The sequence below is a fragment of the Ursus arctos genome, unplaced genomic scaffold (genome assembly GCF_023065955.2).
Source record: "Ursus arctos isolate Adak ecotype North America unplaced genomic scaffold, UrsArc2.0 scaffold_11, whole genome shotgun sequence".
Taxonomy (NCBI): Eukaryota; Metazoa; Chordata; class Mammalia; order Carnivora; family Ursidae; genus Ursus; species Ursus arctos.
In genome coordinates this window covers 43,611,115-43,628,366 of record NW_026622775.1, presented here as the reverse complement: position 1 = coordinate 43,628,366, position 17,252 = coordinate 43,611,115, and the positions used below count along the sequence as shown (strand labels likewise).

The following is a 17,252-nucleotide window of genomic DNA, read 5'->3' as shown; positions in this document are numbered from 1 at the left end:
AGATCTTAAATATTTGAAGGTTACATACAATTTAAGAACGTGATCACTTTCAAGAAGTGTTTTTATACCTTTCCAGGAAATAGTCTACATCTATTATAGCCTTGCAGGTGAGAAAGCAAGTGTTTACATTTTCTTTTCCTTAAAAAATATTATTTTACGATTTTCAAAATATCAGTAAAATCTCAAAAGGGTAAGTACTCACCTCAGGAAAAATCAGTTTGCAAATACTCTCCGCTAACGTGTGTAGATAGACTCGGCTCCTACTGGTCTTTCTTTGAGGAAGACTTCTTGGTACATTCTTCTCGGGGACATCCTGACAGATTGCCAGAGTTGCTTTGCCACTCTCTGAGCTTCCTGCTACCTCTTCTCCTGGCTCCTTGGGAACCTGCCCAGGTGCCAGTAAGGACAAAGGGCACTCCCCTGTGATCTTGAGATCCTTCAGCTTCGTGCAGAACATGGTGTTCGGTGCCCCTCGCCCTGCCACGGAGCACCCCTGGGTGAGCTGTTCTTCTTGTGTGGGACTGACAAAGGGAAGCCACTAGCAGATCAAGGATACTGGGGACTGGCGTGTCTACGGGTAGTAGGAAGTCAAAACAGAAAGAGAAGTGATGTTGTATACTTATGAAAACCAGAGAAGTACAGGTGTAAAAAAGCAAAGACCATACATTTATATGTCATTTTCAAGTAAAAAGAAAACTCTTGTGGACACGTCAGTTACAAAATGGATGAACCATTTGGTAAAGATCTTTTTTTAATAGGTGTGCATTTTAGTATGTAAGTAAAATACTTGGTTTTAGTATTTTTCAAATGGAACATAATTTTCTCCCAAATGTCCCTACCACAAACTATTGGCTTCCATTTTTATAGCCCATTTGGTCTAGTTTGATTCCACAAGAGTGGAACTTTATGGTTTTATGACAAAAGCCAAGAATAAATCTATGTCTTAGAGCTAAGTACTACATTCTCATTATGCTGTCCTTTCTGAAAAATCAGGATAGCAGAAACCAGTGTCTCACAATATTTAAAGGAAAAAAAAAATATGTAGTGATGCTTAAGTATAGGATCTGAAATACTGAGTTTCAGATGAAAAAGGATTAACTGAAATGATTACTGCCAAAGCAGATACCCATTTCTATAAATAACAAAGTAATTTTAAAATATCATCCAAATGAAAAACAATAGTATTTTTTCAAAGAATTCCTGATCCCTAAGATCATGCCTTTGGATTTGCAGGTGTCTCTGGATCTGAATGTAGATGACACTGGAGTAAACCAAGAAGGCATCTCCTCCCAGAGGCCCACTGAAATCATACACATAGGAATTCCGGCATATTTCCCTCGTACTTTTGTTTGTGTTAATGTTGTGACCGTGAATCCCCATGCACAATCCACAACCCATTGATAGTCATTTGTCACTGAAGCTGTCTGGTTGGGAATTCACAGTGTTAACAACACTAATGATCTTGATTAACTGGGATCACCAACTGTTTCCATTCTTTGAAAATCAAAAAACACAAAAAGAGTGCAAAAGAGCCCAAGTTTACTTACTTCCAATGATGTGCCTGGCCCAGTGCTGGGGATTCTGTATTTACAGTTAAGCCTCACAGCAACCATATGACACATTATTATTATTCCCAATGTGCCAGAGGCTCAACAGTTGAGGTTATTTTCCTTCATTTGATGGGCTTCAAAGTGACAGAGCTAGGCTTGAAATGTAGGTCCATGTGATAGCAGAGCCGATGTATTTTCTATGAACCCAAACTCCTAGACCAGTTTCTACATAATCAGGCTTAGTTCATAAACTAGGATTCACTTAAAGATATGGCTTACAAGTTTCTATTAAGAAGCAAAAAAGACCATAATTCTCCTGCTCAGAGGCTGGGGGGTAGTAGTTGAATTATCCAGGTTAAAGCCTTACATTTCAGTCTTTAGAACTGGAGTTCAATTATTTCTTTTCTGTGTGCCTCAATGCTCTTAATATGTTCTTAATGTGTATAAACAACAGCTTGTAATTTGTCACAGATAAGTTCTCTAGTAAGTTTAGGACAACGGACAATTCGTTTTCTGAACTGCGACAAATAAGGTAGCCAAACTCGTCGTCTGATGGCCTTTGGGGAGTGTCATGGGTTATTAGGTATGGGGGAAGATTACAGATGCTGACAGGCCAGTCGAAGCTGCTGCTACTCTCTGTTACTTAAAGTCTTTCCCCAAATCTGTGATCACATGTAATTTATGAATCTTCGAGGAGACACAAGGAAAACCCTATCTATTCACAAGCAGAAGCCTTTTTTTTTTTTTTTAAAGATTTCATTTATCTATTTGACAGAGATAGAGACAGCCAGTGAGAGAGGGAACACAAGCAGGGGGAGTGGGAGAGGAAGAAGCAGCCTCCCAGCGGAGGAGCCTGATGTGGGGCTCGATCCCAGAACACTGGGATCACGCCCTGAGCCAAAGGCAGACGCCCAACGACTGAGCCACCCAGGCGCCCCACAACGTTTTTTGCCAGAAAAGAATAGGGAGTTCTCTTAGCAGGCTACTGAGTGACCCAAAGGTAATTTGGTAATGGGGGGAATGGTTACTCAGAGTCTGAAAGACCTAAAAATCCCAGGCTCTCAACCACATTTACTTTCAGATTCAATTCTGAGAAAAGATATGTTTCTCAGTCTTTACTGCATCTGAATGTAACTATTACTATTCACTAACTCCCATCCTCATACATGCTTTAGATCAGTGGACAGTGGCTCTTTCTGTAAAGGGCCAGAGAGTAGACAATTTCAGCTAATTTGTGGGTTTCAGATAATTTGTGGGTTTCTATCAGCGACTTAACTCCTGCCATTGCAGCATGAAAGCAACCACAGCTGATATACCAAAGTATGGTATGGATGTGTTCCAATAAAACTTTATTTGCAAAAACAGGCTGTGGATTTGGCCCTCAAATTAGCCCTATCGATTTGGATCAAGCCATAGCTTGCAGATCGCTGGTTACAGAAAGATGAGCAGGTTAACTGAAGCATTTTAATCCAAATATAATTCTGCCTACGGGACCAGAGTTACTTCCTCATCTCCTCTACCCACCCCGCCCTCAAAATATAGCAGCCTATGGGGATCCAGTTTTGTACAACCTGAAAGTAAAAAAAAAACAGCATACTAGATAATATTAAACAACTATAAAAATCATAATACCATTATTTTATATTAATTTTCAGGAAGAAGAGCTATATTAACTGAATGCCATGATTTCAATTATATCAAAAGATAACTATAATAACTAGAAGAAGAGAGCTCAAAAAAAAAATAGAAGATTTTAGATTGGATCCTATGAAGGTATAGAACTGCTCCCTAAAATAAGTTATTCCGGTACATAGCAGAATTTTAGTTTGGGACTTAAAGATTTGACATAATACTGTTTATGATAAAATCTCCCACTAAGTTTAACCTTCTCATTAATGTTGGATTTCACCCCTTGTCCCCAAACCCAATATTTTGATTCTCAGCCTCCTATTCAATCTCACTGCGGAAAAATAAAACAGACCAGTCAACCCTGAAAATCTTTCTTTTCTTATATTGCACAGCACTGTAATTTCCAGAAAATGTGTCTAACACTGTTTTTTATTAAGTAAAAACAGCAACAGGAAACAAGTTGTGCTTACTTTAAGATCAGTTAAGTGTTTAGTCTCATTAAGTCACATATGTATAAACAAGCTAATTAGCATTCTTCATCGGCTCAACTGATGAAATTACATTACGAAACAGATGCACTCAGTGCTGATACCTTGGAAACCTATGTTTGTCTTGTGTTTGCCTGCTAGGAATACAAAATACGCTCTTCAGCTAAACGAATGATGATTTTCATGTGTGACATTAGTAGTGACTCTGGAAATGGTTTCGTCAGTGGCTGAACTCGGTACACAGCTGGTTGTAGAAATGGGAGTAACACCGTAAGGGAAAAACAAATTAATTAAAGTAATAAACTTGGTGACAAGGCCTTGGCGAGCAGTGGGATATATGTTCTCAGAAACTCGGAGAGGTATTTGCCATCCCCAAGGTTGATGATTAAACAGCCTTCCAATGTATTGAATGCTCTCTCCCTTTTACTAGTAAGTGATTAACTCTGCTATGGTGAGAATAATGACCCAGCGATGGGCCTCTTATTAATAGGCAGGATGCATGATTGTTCAAGTAAGGGGCTGTCTGTCATTTCAACTCCAGAGTTACACACAAAAATCTTGTTTTACTTATAAAAAGACCTGAGAGAAAACAACTTATAAGGACTCTGACACAAAAAACCTCTTTTACAACAGCAGGTCTTAAAGAGCAGATTTCAAATTAGAAATTGGGGTAGGGGGAGGAGTCTAAGAACTAAGTCTGCATAGTAGAAACAAATAGTTATATCCAATGTCCAATTTCAGGCCTAGCACCTAGCCAGGCCAAAATCTGTGGTGAAAGAGATATAAGTGTGGTAAGATCAAATTCCAAAGTCTTGGGGCGCCTGGGTGGCACAGCGGTTAAGCGTCTGCCTTCGGCTCAGGGCGTGATCCCGGAGTTATGGGATCGAGCCCCACATCAGGCTCCTCCACTGTGAGCCTGCTTCTTCCTCTCCCACTACCCCTGCTTGTGTTCCCTCTCTTGCTGGCTGTCTCTATCTCTGTCAAATAAATAAATAAAATCTTTAAAAAAAAAAATTCCAGAGTCATAATTTTTAAGAGTAGCTGAAAGGAGAAGAGAGCTTGGAAGCAAAATGTGCCTTAGTGAGGATAAAGTTTGCATACAGCAGCACAATTCGTCACCATTTTCGTAAACTGGTGTCAACCTTAATTTTCAGGTAGACCAGAAATCTAAAAAGTTCTTATTCTTTAAAAATTGAAAAAATTAAATAAAACTCCATAAGTCAGCCTTTTACAATGTGTTTTTCATTTTGCAGTGGGAAATATTTATAGAACTTTCCCCCTGTGATATATCAGGAAAGCAGGACAAAGTACTAGAAAAACTGGTAAGAATGTCCAAGTCACTCCAGGACTAAGTTAAAAAAAAAAAAAGCCAGCCAATGTCAGACTCTTTCACCTCATGATGGCTCCCTAGCTTTACCATTATCCCTGATCCCTCTATGGTCACACTTCTTTTTTTTTTTAAGATTTTATTTATTTATTTGACAGAGAGAGAGGGAGCCAGCAAGAGAGGGAACACAAGCAGGGGAAGTGGGAGAGGAAGAAGCAGGCTCCCAGCAGAGCAGGGAGCCTGATGTGGGGCTCAGTCCCAGGACCCTGGGATCATACCCTGAGCCGAAGGAAGACGCTCAACGACTGAGCCACCCAGGTCCCCCTATGGTCACACTTCTTGAAAGATCAGGCCTTAGGTGCTGTGTTCACTTTCTTAAAAAATAATTTATTCCTAAGTCTACAGTTCCCTGGCTTTTGCTTCCACTGCGTTATTGACACCGTGACACGATGACCTCTGAAAAGTTAAAGCTCACGAACTTTTGGCTTTTAACATACTTGACGAATTCTCTCAAGTACCATCTGCTCTTCCTTTTTCATAATCTCCACTCCCACAGATTCTTTGATACTTCTACTTCATTCACTTTTCATTCTATTCAACAGGTATTTGCAGTGGGGCCTACTACGTGTCAGGCATTCTTCCAGGCACAGGGACAGAGCAGTGAATAAAGGACATCGCCTGCTCTCTTGGAGTTCACAGTCTGGCAGGAGAACTACTTCTGACACATCAGTTCCATGTGTGACGCGTGCTGCAGAAGGGGAAGGGCATAGTGAGTGCTCTTGGAGTGTAAATCAGGGATCCAAACCCAGTCCCGGGAGGAAGAGACATCTGAGTTGAGCTGTGACCCTTACCCAGGTAAAGAGAGTCCCAAACAGAACAGCATGCTTCGGGGCCAACACAGACCTAGCCATGTTCTAGGAACTGAAATAATTCCAGCATGGCTAGAGCATGGGGTCAGGGAAGAGCAAGGTGATGGTGGAGGGAGCTGAGACAAGCAGAGGTCAGGATTGTGGAGGGCTCTCTAAACCTTGTTGAACAAAGAAAAACTATTCTAAGAGCAACAACCTGAAAGACCTAGATGTAAGAATGTGAATAGATCAGATTGTATTTTTAAAGGATTATTTGGAACGGAGAATGAGAAACGTGTCAGAGTTGGACAGGTGGCTGATCTGGGTTGCACTAAAATAATGACCTTAGCATGAAAACGTGGGTCAATTCCAGAAGTATTTCAGATAGAGAATCTACAGCCTTTAGCTACGGACTGGATATGGGGGTTGAAGGACAGCAAGGGCATATTCCTCTGACTTTAATTCTCAATACCACAGCGAAGAAAAGACTCTAGGGCCCATGGAGAGCAATCAAAAGAGTCATAGTCCATTTCCCACGACTTTGGTTATTCAATCATAACTGGGCCCAGAATTTGGGTTTTCACTATTACATAACACCTTGTGGGAGTCCGCGTGCTCCAACTCTCTTGCTAAAATCTCCTTTTGGAAAGTAATTTCTCCTTCTTCAAAAGCCCAGATGTGGGAAAGCTGACTCCAGTTTATGTTACAGAACAGAGCGTTCACCTTCCAAGACCACATCTGCATGCGAGTATAAGATGTTTCCAACTATATTTAAGAGTGAAGGGTACTTACCTTGAATTTTTGTAACTAGAGAGCCCATACTGTCAACCTTCCCAAAACAAAGAAGTTAACTCTAAGGGCAATGGCAACCTCAGTTCTAGGGACCAAAATGCCAGAAATCCCCTCTCCCCTGATGGCAACTGCCTCACCAAACAATTATGTTTAATAATACAACTTATGTTTAATAATAATTATAAAATTAATTATATTTAATACTGATAATTATAGTTTAACAAACTGTATTTTTTTATGATTTATTTATTTATTTGAGAGAGAGAGAGAGGAAGTGTGAGGGGAGGGGCAGAGAGAGAGAGGGATAGAAGCAGACTCCACTGAGCATGGAGACCCACATGGGGCTCAATCCCAGGATCCCGAGATCACAACCTGAGTCGAAATCAAGAGTCAGAGGCTCAATCGACTGAGCCACCCAGGTGCCCTAAACTGTATTAATTCTCTGTTAAAAATAAGGTGAATATGATTCACAATCTTTTTTTCATTGGAACTGGGAGCAATTCTCTGACATCTTTGAAGTAATAGCAGAGTTTAGTATAGTCCATAGCAGGGAGATTTTAACTCTAAGATTCTCAGTTTTTATATCAAAATGTTCACAGAATGTTTTATAACTAAAGAGCAAAACCTTTGAGACTATAATCCTAAATCTCTATGTTTAAGACTTTCTAGTGTGATTATCACTCAAATTTGAATACATGCAGTTAATGTCTTCAAATTAAATATCATTACCACTTACAGTAGGTCATAAGGAAATCTGATAAACATGTCAATATTCTGTTCCTGAAATATATAAAACAATTTCCTGCAGCTATTTCTGTGATTCCCATCATTGTTTTATTACTCAAATAGTTCCTTAGAGACTTAGTCATTTAAAAATATATTTACTGAAAACATAACAATTAGTATGAAAGGAGTTAAATGGGAAATGGAATTCCTTTTTATACCATAAAAAGCCATTTTGTTTTTTATCTATTTTCAGACAATACTGTGTATTTCTGTGAGGTGAACTGGCTCATACGCAGTCGGGATGGGGAGATAATGTCCGTAGAAAGCGGCAGTTATGCTGCAGCTTCGACCACCCGCGTTCCTTCCTCGCAGCTCAATTTGACCACACCTCCCTCTTGGAAGTACTTATTACAGTTCTCCTCTATTTTCTTCTTCGTCTCGTCTCCATAGCTCAGCAGGCTCAGCACTTTCTTAGAGCTCCTGCCCATCAAACTACTTTCACCTTCTCCCCTCCTGTCAGGCCTATTGTTAATTGCAATAGTGCAGGATTCCTTCGAATTCCTTAGAAGGCAACCGGTCTTTTTACCTAAGCTGGTAGAGCTTTTATGATTGTTCCTGCTTTTGTTGGTGCTCCTAGTGCCAACTGGTTTCACCTTAACACATTTTCTTCCCACAAGCCCTTTTATTTTTAGCGCACAAGCCCTTTTATTTGAAGCATACAAGGTTTTTCAGGAACACATACATGGTGTTGTTTTAGAAATGCCGGTACGCTCAACAATGTTTGATTTAGATTTGCAAGTAAGGCGAAAAGCTGACTTAACTACCTAGGAAAAACACTCAATAAGGTTTCATTCTTGAAGAGTCTACCGAATCCATTATGGCATAGGTCATAGAGCCTGATGAAACTTTTAAAATGAAAACAAGTCCATGATGATTCAAGAATTGGGCTGATTGATGAATTTCATTTAAGTGGCAAAATAAAACTAATGAACATCTCATATCAGAACTACTCCATTTTCTTTCTTTATAATTTTGGCCGGTCAGGAAGACCTGGAAACACGTCTTCGATTTCATATACATGCAGACATACACATACACACTTATTGTCCCTCTTGCTCAATGATGACTTTTTCAAGGGTCTGATATTATATATTTATATCTATATCTCTGAAGATGATTAGCAAGAGAGAGTCTTCATGATTGGAGAGATCAGTTCACACAAATGGTGGGGCCCATGCACAGCTGCGCCCTCTGGTAATAGAGTTAGTGTAGTAGTGACCGCGATGTGACACAGATGGTCTGCCTCTGCTCCTTGCCTCTACTATCTATCAGCTCTGTGACCTTAGTTAAGTTCTTAACTTCACCTCTGCTTCCTCCATCTGGAAAACGGGGATGCTAAGAGCGACTATCTTATAAATGTGTTGTGAAAGTAAGCAAATTGATAAATGTAAAGCACTTAGAAAAGTAGCTGGTGCCCAGCATGTAATGGTTGACTATCCCAATCCCTCCTCGGCAATAGTGCAACACTGGACAGGTTTCTTAATTTCACTGAGCTTCTGTTACCTCAACTGTAAAATGGTAAAATGGTGATGAAACAGGGATGTATGAAGGATTAGAAAAAATCTATGCAAAGGCATTGTACAAGAGAATCGTGCTAAAAGAAGGCACTAAATAAAAGATGGACAAATTTATTCTATTTCCTCACAAAGATACAGTCATGTTTTATGCCTACGACACCATTCCTATTACCTATCAAAGCCATTTTAAGGGAACCCTAATATATAGCAGGTGCTTGGAACTCTACAAATTTGGAAAACAGTCTCCATTTGAAGAACATTAATGCATACCAAGAAAATATTATCTATGTCAGTAATTATGGTTTCTTTTATTGGATTACCAAGTAATAGAGTTTACAGCATAGCCCAGAAGAGTAACATTCTAATTTGGTTTTATCTTATATAATTCCATTAGCTAATAAGTTACATGCCAAATTTCTTGAATAAAATATTAGAATAAAAATTGATGGGCTATGCTAGATTTTAAATCTGTTTTTCCACTCACGAAACCAAACCTGTAATATAAATCAAGCAAGCCTACGTCACTGAAGTACATACTATTTTCCGTAAATCCGCATTATTCCCGATGTGGAAAAAATTTTTGAAAAAATAATCCTGTAACAACAAGCTGAAATAGAAATTCTGTGGTATCTGATTTTCTTTTCCTAGAATGCTAGGTTGACAAATGATTTGTATTGTTATACAAACAATCTTGCCTTCAGTCACTGTTTTCATAAGCTAACTGTTCTCAATATTGATTCAGTGTTAACCCTTTTATGTACTTAACTTCTCAATGTACACTTATTTTGTAGAAAGGTTTAAGAGGGGCACCTGGGTGGCTCAGCCGTTAAGCGTCTGCCTTCAGCTCAGGTCATGATCCCAGGGTTCTGGGACTGAGCCCCACATGGAGCACTGCATCGAGCCCTGCATAGAGCCCCTCATCGAGCCACGCATTGAGCTCCCTGCTGGGCAGGAAGCCTGCTTCTCCCTCTCACACTCCCCTTGCTTGTGTGCCCTCTCTCGCTGTCTCTCTCTGTCAAATAAATAAATAAAATCGTAAAAAAAAAAAAAAAAAAAAGAAAGGTTTAAGAGATTAACTAACACGTTAATTTTAGGATATTTGTGAAATCAAGTTAAGTTACCCAGAGTGTTTGAAATAAGAGGTGCTGTGGTTTCTAACAAGAGTAAAGTGGATTCTGGTTTTGACTGTCACACCTGCGGAACATTTGAATTAGCATTTTAACAAAGAGGAGATATCAAAGTGGCCTCATCTTTGATGGGAAGAAAGGGGTGACTGGACTAGCTCAGAATTCACCCTATGGTAGAGGAAAATAGAATTATCTGGGCTTTAACCTGTCATATTTGGAAAGAATATTCTGGCAGAAGACACAATAGTGACCCTCATGAGTCTTCCAACCCAGCCCTTGAAACTTTTCTCAAGATCCTTGAGAAGAAGGGCTCCAAACTATAAAGCCATGAAAACTTAAGACTTGTAAGCTCCTTCTCTCAACAAAGAGAAAAACAACAACAGGAACAAATATATCAATAGTAGCAGCACAGGCAGGAAGGAGATGCCTACACCAGACCAGGACTAGGAAAGTCAGGTAACACTAAACCACCGCTCAGGAAAACACTGGACTTTCAGGAACCTCCCCCCTCCCCCCCTGTTTTTAAGAGAAAGAGAGTGTGCAAGAGTGGGCGTGGGCAGGGTGGGCAGAGAGGATCTTAAGCAGGCTCCATACCAGCGTGGAGCCCGATGGGGGGGGCTCAATCTCACAACCCTGAGATCATGACCTGAGCTGAAATCAAGACTCAGATGCTCAACTGACTGAGCCACCCAGGCACCCCTTCTGGGGCCTTTTAAAGCAGGTGTTGGCAAACAATGGCAAAATCCAACCTGCTGCCTGTTCTTGTTCTGCCCTAGAGTTAAGAATGGTCTTTATGTTACTAAATGGTTGAATAAATCCAAAGAATACTTCATGATACATGTACACGATATGAGATTCAGATTTCAGTGTCCATAAATAAAGTTTCATTGGAACACAGCCACGCTGTAACAGAATAAGAAATATATATTTGGCTTCTGCCTGTTGTTTCCTGGCACACGACTGCTAAAACCCAAGGAATCTCCAAAGTGATAAGGCTCCTGGATAGCTTCAGGATGGGGCTTGGTTGCCGGGGGAACCAACCATGTGATTGGAGGATTGGAATTCTCTATCCCAGCCTGGTCTCTGGAGAAAGGAGAAAGACTGAAGGTAGAGTTAATCACTAATGGTGATTTCATCAATCGTGCCTACCTAATGCAGCCTCCATAAAAAATTCTAACCAAAGGGGTTATGGAGAGCTTCTGGGATAGTGAACACATGAAGGTGCTCAGTGGGTAACATGCCTGGAGAAGGTATATAAAGGTGTTTTCAAAAAGACCTCCCTCTTCTACAATTTACAATTCATCCAAAAATCCCACCCCGGAGACCCCAGGAAAGTTGTTTCTCTGGAAGCGCCCGGAGGCATGATGGGTAGTCAGGGGCCTTCTTGAGTCCTTGGTTCAACAGCAGAGCTCTTCTGATTCACGAGACAGAAAACGACCTTCTGTCACCAACAGTGGGATACAGATCCTTGATGCTCGAGCTGGAACCAGGCCAGCAAAAGAAATGCAGCAGAGTCCAACACAAATTCCATTCCGTCTGAACTTTTACATAATGATTAAATTAAAAGAGATCATTACCAGAAATAAATTTTGGCTTCTGAACGTGTCCTTTGCAGGTATATATTTGGATACTCACAAAGTTACATGTTGAGAAAGGCCAAGTTCTTTCCCATTAAATCCCAAACCACAACCATATTATTTTAATGCCTTTTTACATCTAATTGATTCAAACTGGGAAAAGTTAAAGGAAGCGTCCTCTTCATAGTAAACCCCAAGAAATTTCTCTTCTCCATTTCAGTATCTCCTACATAGAAGTGAACATAAAGACACAGGCATTTACATAATAGAAGCTTAGAACTAGAAAAGATATTAGAGACTATGTATTGCAACCCTTCCTACTTGCAGATGGCAGAACAGAAGTCAGATTTCAATGACTTGGACCAAACCCCAAAGTTACTGAGCTATAGAGTCAGACGGGAACTGGCAGATGGACTACAAGCCCAGAATTTACTCCAATATACAAGTGAACTTTGAAAAACACGAATTTGAACTGCACTGGTCCACTTATCCACAGATATGTTTTTCAATAAATACAGTATGGTACTGTCCATGTATTTTCCTTATGATTTTCTTAATAACATTTCCTTTTCTCTAACGTAGTTACTGTAAAAATACAGTCTATAATACATATGACACACAAAATAGGTGTTAACTGTTTATGCTATTGCTAAGGCTTCAGGTCAACAGTATGTTATTAGTAGCTACGTTTGGGGGGTCAAAGGTCATGTGAATTTTCAACCATGAGGGGGTCAGTGCCCTTAACCCCCACATTGTTCAAGGATCAAGTATTCTCTGATCACCCCTTCAACTGAAATGCAGAAAAGTTCTCCTCCTTTTGTGGACCTCCAACAACTGCAGGGACTGCTTTGAGAAAAATTTAACACTTAGTCATTTTATTTTTCATTTATTTTTATTTTTTTGACAGCAATTTTTTAAAAAGATTTTATTTATTTATTTGAGAGAGAGAGAGAGCACAAGCAGGGGGAACTGCAGAGAGAGAGGGAGAAGCAGACTGCCAGCTGAGCAGGGAGCTGGACGTGGGACTCGATCCCAGGACCCTGAGATCATGACCTGACCTGAAGGCAGACGCTTAACCAACTGAGCCACCCAGGCATCTCTTTTTAACACTAATTTTAGTTCAAGTTCCACTCTTAATAATTTGAGAGTTAAAAATACTTCAGCTCAAAAAAATACTTTAGCTTAGTCCAATCAGAGGCTTACATCATCATTAATAATAATAATGAATTAATATTAATATATACCATAAGATTGCTTTGGCTGTCTGTTGTTTCTACAATATTTCCCCAGACTCTTTTTCATGATTTTCTCATCACCTTTTGCACTTTCTCAAGAAGCTATCATTAGTCTTTTTTCAATTCCCTAAAAATATTTTCTAAATAACCTTACTCATGATCCAATTTTTGTCATTTAATTGAAAGTTGGTATGGGGGCATGGGGGTGGCTCAGTCAGTTGAGCATCCAACTCTTATTTTCAGCTCAGGTTGTGATCTCAGAGTTGTTATGTCAAGCCCCACTTTGGCTTCTCACTCAGCATGGAGTCTGCTTGAGATCCTCCCCCCTACTCACTGCTCTATCTCTCTAAAATAAATATACACATAAAATCCTTTTAAAAAATACAAAGAAAGTAGGTATGTTTCCAGACTTAATTTAACTAGCCAATGTAGATCGCAATTTATTCAATTTTGGACTTCCAATGGGTTATTTTATTTTTTTAAATTATTTTTTTAAAGACTTTATTTATTTGTCAGAGAGAGAGCGAGAGCACAAGCAGGGGGGAGCAGCAGGCAGAGGGAGAAGCAGGCTCCCCGCTGAGCAAGGAGCCCAATGTGGGACTTGATCCCAGGACCACAAGATCATGACCTGAGCCGAAGGCAGATCCTTAATAGACTGAGCCACCCAGGCGTCCCTCCAATGAGTTATTTTATGCTGTAATTAAATGACAGAATGACTGGCTTGAAGTCATCTGTTATAAACATGGAAAGAGTTAGAAAGCTTAAATCCTTATTATCAAATTCACTCCATCTTTTCATTTTAGTTTCACTGGATCTTGTGTATGTAGAGGCACAGATACATAATATATATAATGGCACACAATTTGAGAAGAAAAGTGTTTCAAAATGTTTTCCTTTATATTTTTCTTTTCTATTTTATTATTCTGTATTCACCATCTTATTTATTTTTATTATTTCTTTTCTCTTTTCTCATTTATTGTTTACCCTTTTTGGAAGGGAGAAATCTTGTTATTGATAGAAATTTATGAAGTTTACTTAAGTGTGACAAAGAAGCCCCTTTTCCCACTTCTCTGTGAAATTAGCTAAGTAAACAACCATACATGCTTCCTACAGTTCATTGCTTTGTCAGAAGCACTGAGCACAGCATCAGTATTTGGTATTCAATAGTATTTGGTATTCAATAAATATGAATTAATTCAATAAATATGAATTAGTATATTTTATTAATATACTAATATTAGGCTATTTTTATAATGAATATAAAAGACAAAACAGGCAAAAAAGTATAAAATAGAAGTAAAACAAGGCTGAATTGGAGCCTACAAACCATGTTTCTTCTTGAAAAAAAGTTTTATAATGAGTTATTAATAAATGAACTTACAATGCAATCAATAGTTACTGAGTTTCTGAAAAAGATGAAATTATTCCTTTCTTTAATCTTCTTCAAAGTCTAGTATGGGTGATACACATTTTCATAAATGGCTATAATAAAAAGTGGAGGATAGGTAGAGACAGAAAATTAATGATGTTTATAAGAAAAATTGCTTTTAGGCAGTGGCAGCAACAAGATGATCAGAGATAGCTTCTTGGAATGCATGGAATTTGAGCTCAGTTTTGAAAATGACTAGGGTTTGGCCATAAAGTCATTAGCAAAAACTCATGCCAGAGAGGGAGACAGTGTAAGTGAATGTGAGGAGTGAAGGAAGCTGTGGGAAGGGGCAGGAAAGGATGGGTGCTAGAGATATTATAAAATTAAAGTTGGATCATGTCGCAAATGACTAGATCTGAGGAACAAGATGACTTTGAGGTTTTGTCTGGAAAGATAATGGTGCCATTAATAGAAAGAGGCAACAGAAGTAGGCTTGAAGAAAGGGATACTGAATTTCATTTTGTACACACGGATCTTGAACTTTTAGCAGGACATGTAGGTAGTGATACACTTGAAAATTGGAATTTTTCATTAAGCATTAGAGACATGAGTGTGTGGTCCTCCACACGGAGGAAACTCTTAAAGTTGACTTTAATTCAAACTGTTTAATGTCAAAGGGCTGCAAGTAGAGAAAGAAAATAGTCAAATTCATTACTCTGGGGGAATATTCATATTTAAGAGTTGGAGAAGGATTGTTATGACTAAGAGGGAGAAGCAGCAATTGGAAAACTATGATGAGAATGGAAACAGAAGAGGTCACATGTTCAAAAAGAAGTATATTTTGCAAGTCTGAAGAAGGCAAGGGGGTCTATTAGTCAGCTCAGGCCAATGTAACAAAATACTATAGACTGGGGGGCTTAAACAGTAAACATTCGTTTTTCACAGTTCTCGAAGCTGAAAGTTCAAGATCAGGTACCAGCATGGCTGGGTTTGGTAAAAGCTCTCTTCCTGGCTTGTAGATGGCTACTTTCTCACTGTATTCCAACATGGTGCAAGAAGAGAAAAAGCAAGTTCTCGGGGTGCCTGGGTAGCGCAGTCGATAAGCGTCTGCCTTCGGCTCAGGGCATGATCCCGGCATTATGGGATCGAGCCTCACATCAGGCTCCTCCGCTATGAGCCTGCTTCTTCCTCTCCCACTCCCCCTGCTTGTATTCCCTCTCTCGCTGGCTGTGTCTATCTCTGTCAAATAAATAAATAAAATCTTAAAAAAAAAAAAGAAAGAAAGAAAGAAAGAAAGAAAGAAAGAAGGGGCACCTGGGTGGCACAGCGGTTAAGCGTCTGCCTTCGGCTCAGGGCGTGATCCCGGCGTTATGGGATCGAGCCCCACATCAGGCTCCTCTGCTATGAGCCTGCTTCTTCCTCTCCCACTCCCCCTGCTTGTGTTCCCTCTCTCGCTGGCTGTCTCTATCTATGTCAAATAAATAAATAAAATCTTTAAAAAAAAAAAAAGAAAGAAAGAAAAAGCAAGTTCTCTGCTGTCTCTCCTTGTAGGGGCACTAATCCCATCATGAGGGTCTCACCTTCATGACCTCATCTAATGCCCAATTATCTACCAAAGGCCCCTGCCCCAAATACGTTGGAGATTTTTAGAGCTTCAAAACATGAATTTGGGTGGGAACACAACTCAGTCCATAGCAGGAGAACTGAGAAAATATCTGATTTTTAGATTAAAAAGGCATTTATAGCTTTTATGAGACAAATTTCAATAAGAATAGTAGAGCAAAAGTGAAAGGAAGCAGGAGTTATGGTGAGGAAATACTACAGTGTGATTGATTACAGATCACATTGAGAAGTAGCAAGTTTGAAGGAAGGATTTTGAGAATGGGAAATCTCTTGTTCTTTAGTTATGTATATTGGTAGTTTTCTATAAATAGAAATACTTAACCACATCTGTATCAAGTTACTTAAAGTCAAAGTACGGAGTCTTCACTTCCCATTAGATTGTAGAAAATCACAAGAGACTCCTACTCCAGCCCCAAGAATGAGAACTAGCTAGATAAAATACATAATCATAGTTTAAAAAAAAATCTATCAGAGGGCATCTATATAAACTACAGTAAAAGTCATAACCAAAATTAAAGACTTAACACTTTCTACTATGATCAGAAATAAGGCAAAGATGCCTCCTCTCACTACACCTAATCAATTCCATTGATGTTAGATCCTAATTATTGCAATAAGAGAAATAAAAGACACAAAGATTAGAAAGAAAGAAGTGAAACTATCTCTGTTTGTCGCATGTATATATAATTGTTCATGCAGGAGTTCCCGAGGGATCTACCAAATGTAAGCATATCTCAGAGATATTGCAAGTTTAGTTCCAAACAGTGGCAATAAAGCAAAATTGCAATAAAGTGAGTTAAGTGAATTTTAGGTTTCCCAGTGCAAATAGAAGTCATGTTTACGCCATACTATATTAAATGTACAACAGCATTATGTCTAAAAAATGTATATATCTTAATTAAAAAGTATCTTATTTAAAAAAGATTTACTTATTTATTTGAGAGACAGAGAGGAAGCGAGAGGGTGGGGGCGAGGAGGGGTGGAAGGAGAGGGAGAGAGAGAATCCCAAGCAGACTCCCTGCTGAGCACAGAGCCTGACGCAGGGCCTGATCCACCACCCCAAGATCATGATCTGAGCTGAAATCAAGAGTCGGCAGCCTAACCAACTCAGCTACCCAGGTGCCCCTAAAAAGTACTTTATTGCTAAAAAATGCTAACCATCATCTGAGCTTTCAGTGAGTTGTAACCATTGATCACAGATCACCATAACAAATATAAAATGAAAACCTTTGGAATACCATGATCATTCCAAATTGTGACATAGAGACACAAAGTGAGCAAATGCTGTTGGAAAAATGGCACTAGGAGACTTGCTGGATTCGGCGTGCCACAAACTTTCAATTTGTAAAAACACAGTATCTGTGAAGCATAATAAAGTGAAACA

General features: G+C 39.3%; 1 protein-coding gene across 5 annotated transcripts in view; it reads right to left on the bottom strand.

Moving 5' to 3' along the window:
• GUCY1A1 (guanylate cyclase 1 soluble subunit alpha 1) overlaps positions 1-17,252 on the bottom strand; it is a 62,415-nt gene that overhangs the window by 29,559 nt on the left and 15,604 nt on the right. For 4 of the 5 annotated variants that reach the window (XM_026499532.4, XM_026499533.4, XM_026499534.4 and 1 more), the window contains one exon: positions 203-571. In XM_026499532.4, the coding sequence (XP_026355317.1) occupies positions 203-457 (255 nt within the window). In that variant the 5' untranslated portion in view covers positions 458-571. Of the gene's footprint in view, positions 1-202; positions 572-1,547; positions 2,269-17,252 lie in introns of those variants that run through there. The other variant, XM_044384386.3, reaches the window with a different exon arrangement.